At 30.5% G+C, this 2,858-nt stretch overlaps 1 protein-coding gene across 1 annotated transcript; it reads right to left on the reverse strand.

Moving 5' to 3' along the window:
* Nucleotides 1-698: 698 nt before the first annotated feature.
* LOC108484248 (protein OXIDATIVE STRESS 3 LIKE 6-like) lies at nucleotides 699-2,391 on the reverse strand. Its single transcript, XM_017787966.2, has 2 exons — nucleotides 1,592-2,391; nucleotides 699-1,503 (listed from the first exon to the last, which is right to left on the reverse strand). The coding sequence occupies exons 1-2, from the start codon at nucleotides 1,876-1,878 to the stop codon at nucleotides 1,092-1,094; spliced, it is 699 nt and encodes a 232-aa protein (XP_017643455.1). The 5' UTR covers nucleotides 1,879-2,391; the 3' UTR covers nucleotides 699-1,091.
* Between the last annotated feature and the right edge of the window lie 467 nt (nucleotides 2,392-2,858).

Here is a 2,858-nt window from a genome sequence, read left to right on the forward strand (position 1 = left end):
TTCATAATTTCAATTATACATAGAATTAAGATGATCTATACGAGATGTTGATAATCTTAATGATGTAGATTTTAATTTAAATGATGATGAATTCGGTTAATGAGCAACAAATGATTATAAAGAGCATATGTTAATTATTAAAGAGGAAATAACTTAACAAATATGGACTAGAACAATTTGATAAAATTTCATATTATGCTTATTTTTAAAAATTATATTATCAACTATTTTTAAAACTAACATAACACATATAATGATTTGATTTTAATTTATTTAGAAATTATTTTTATCATATTAATATTTTTTATAGTAATTAATAATAAATTACAAATCCTAGCATTTTTATCATTTGACTGGCTTTTATTAAAGCGGGTTATGATTACGGATATCAAAATCTAAAATAAAATAAAAACTTTAATTACTTTTAAAAGATAATTAAAATAATAATTAAATATTAAAAAGAAAGAAGCTTTCCGGCATCTTTCTTCCACCTAACCCGTCATCATTGGTAGTTGGCACGCATCTCTGAAAACACATTAACATTATTCATCTGATTTTATATTTATTTTAAAAAGTAATAATTTAAAGTAATTAATTAAAAGTTTCCAATCAAATCAATAAGTTTGATATAATTATTTTTACCATAAATATCATAAAAGTATTAAGCCAAAATAAAAATAAACAATAGGTGAGTGATGTTTGGAAAATTAAAATTCCTTCACTATATTCAACGGATACTATTCCTAGATAAAATAGATGATGGTGATGATAAAGGAAAAACATTGGTCTATTAATCCATTTACATCCTCCTCTCCTTTATTCAACACTGAAATATCAACGCAGTCCCCCCCATTCATTCATCACCATAATAACATGACAAAACAAAAATCATCCTCCATCCCACCATCATCCATATAACTACAAACTAATTCTCTATCCCCCAAAAAACAATAATAAAATCAGTGAAAATATTTTATTTATATAAAAAAAAGTTTAAAAGTTTTACATATATACTTCGATGGTAAAAATTTTTTGCTAGTAATCTAAATCCTAATGCATTTTTCATGGTGAAAAAGAAAACAAAAACTGGGTTATTGATGATCTACTTGTACGTGGAGATCCGTAAGAGAAAGACAACTTTGAGACTTGAAACTAGCCCTCAGATTGCTTTGCTGCAACTTAGGTTTCGTTGATGTTATTTTATCATACTCCGACGAGGAGGAGGACGATGAAGGCGGCGATGATGATGGTGTTTGTTTATTGTAGCTGTTGTTGTCTGTATCTTCATCGTCTTCAACCAAAGCAAGAAGAGGCATGGAATTGGGGCTTTGCCATGAATAGAAAGATGATTTCCTGGACCTCGTTGACCATTTATTTGCAAGCAGTAATCTCCTCCTCTTGTTGAAGGGGCTCTCCACTTTTTGCAGCTCTTTCACTGAGTTTATGTCAGATAGATTTGCGAATGATTTTGATTTTCCCACGTAGTGATTCGATAATCCTCTCCTAAAACCAAAAAAAAAAAAAAAGATCAGTTGAAAATCAGACCAGAGAAAATTACAAAAAAAAAAAGAAGAAAAAAATCGATACTAACTTGATGGGAAGAGAGTCCTCTAAGGAGTCGAAAGACAACCCTTTACTTTCCCCGGATGAAACGACACCGTCGTCTTCTTCTTCAACGTCGCTGTCTCCGGGGGAGCCGATCGAGGAGGAACTATCGGAGGATAGATCCGGAGACCTGGGATCCGAGCCGGGACAAGCTTCATCGTCCTTGATAAACAAGCAAGGAGAGGAAATCGTATCCTTAGAACGGTCTCTAGTGTAGGCCGCTGCCGATGCGGCAACGTCGATGGCGAAGGTAGGTCCCATCAGCACTTCCATCTATAGAGGTTTAAAGAAGGGAAAGATAAAAACAAGGAATGAAGGGGTGGCGTAGATTAAGGATTTATAAGCACAGAAATATGGATAACAAAGGAAAGATTTGGGACCAGAGCAACAACAATAGGGCTAAGCTAATCCATGTCTATTTCATTTACTCCTTAAAAATATAAAGAAATAGAGAGAGAAGGAAAAATGGGCAGAACAGATAAGAAGATGGCTATGGATTGTAGATGACTTTTAATATACTCCCCAGTTTTCATTATCATCAACTCCATCCATTATTTATATTTAAAAAAATAATTAAATTTCAAATTATACATTTAATTTCAGTTTTCTATATTTTTATCTAAACTCGAAAATTTAATTTTACCTATTCGAATCCTAATTCAATTTATTTTGATCTGGTTATGAAAAGGTAAATAAATTCTAACTCTTCGTGTCCGAACAAAAATTGACTTGCATCAAAGTAATTTAAATCCTATACAACCTTAATTTAAAACAACTCATATTTGAAGTGGCGAAAAAAGATGTTAAAATGATATGAATTTATAATCACATTAAAAAAAGTAAATTATAAAAATAGTTATTTTTGTTTGTTTCAGGTTACATTTTAGTCATTTATGTTTGAAATGTTACATTTTAATCACTTATGTTATTATTTTGTTACGAAGTAATCACTCTTCCGTTAAGTTCCGCTATCTCCCTAACGGTAATCCTTCGTGGCAGTCCAACTAGATTTTAAGTGTCAACTTGGATTTTCTAATTAGATGATAATAGATTTTTTATTAAATAAATTTAATTAATTAAAAATTTTAAACCCTAGATCTTAGTTAAATAATCGTTCATCTCCCCCTTTTTTTAGTTTTCTTTTTCAATTGACTAAAAAAGCTATCATCATCAAATTTTTTTTATTCACATACGAAAACAAAAGAGGATTCAATGGAGTGTCCAGGTATGTCTTCTTCACCGACAAATTTATG

This window comes from Gossypium arboreum, chromosome 6, assembly GCF_025698485.1.
Source record: "Gossypium arboreum isolate Shixiya-1 chromosome 6, ASM2569848v2, whole genome shotgun sequence".
Taxonomy (NCBI): Eukaryota; Viridiplantae; Streptophyta; class Magnoliopsida; order Malvales; family Malvaceae; genus Gossypium; species Gossypium arboreum.

What these genes read in the sequence shown, in the direction of transcription:
- LOC108484248 (XM_017787966.2), bottom strand. Translation starts at nt 1,878, where the DNA reads ATGGAAGTGCTGATGGGACCTACCTTCGCCATCGACGTTGCCGCATCG. An exon ending in GAGGACTCTCTTCCCATCAA is followed by an intron (nt 1,504 to 1,591) that starts GTTAGTATCGAT and finishes TTTTGGTTTTAG; the next exon opens with GAGAGGATTATCGAATCACT.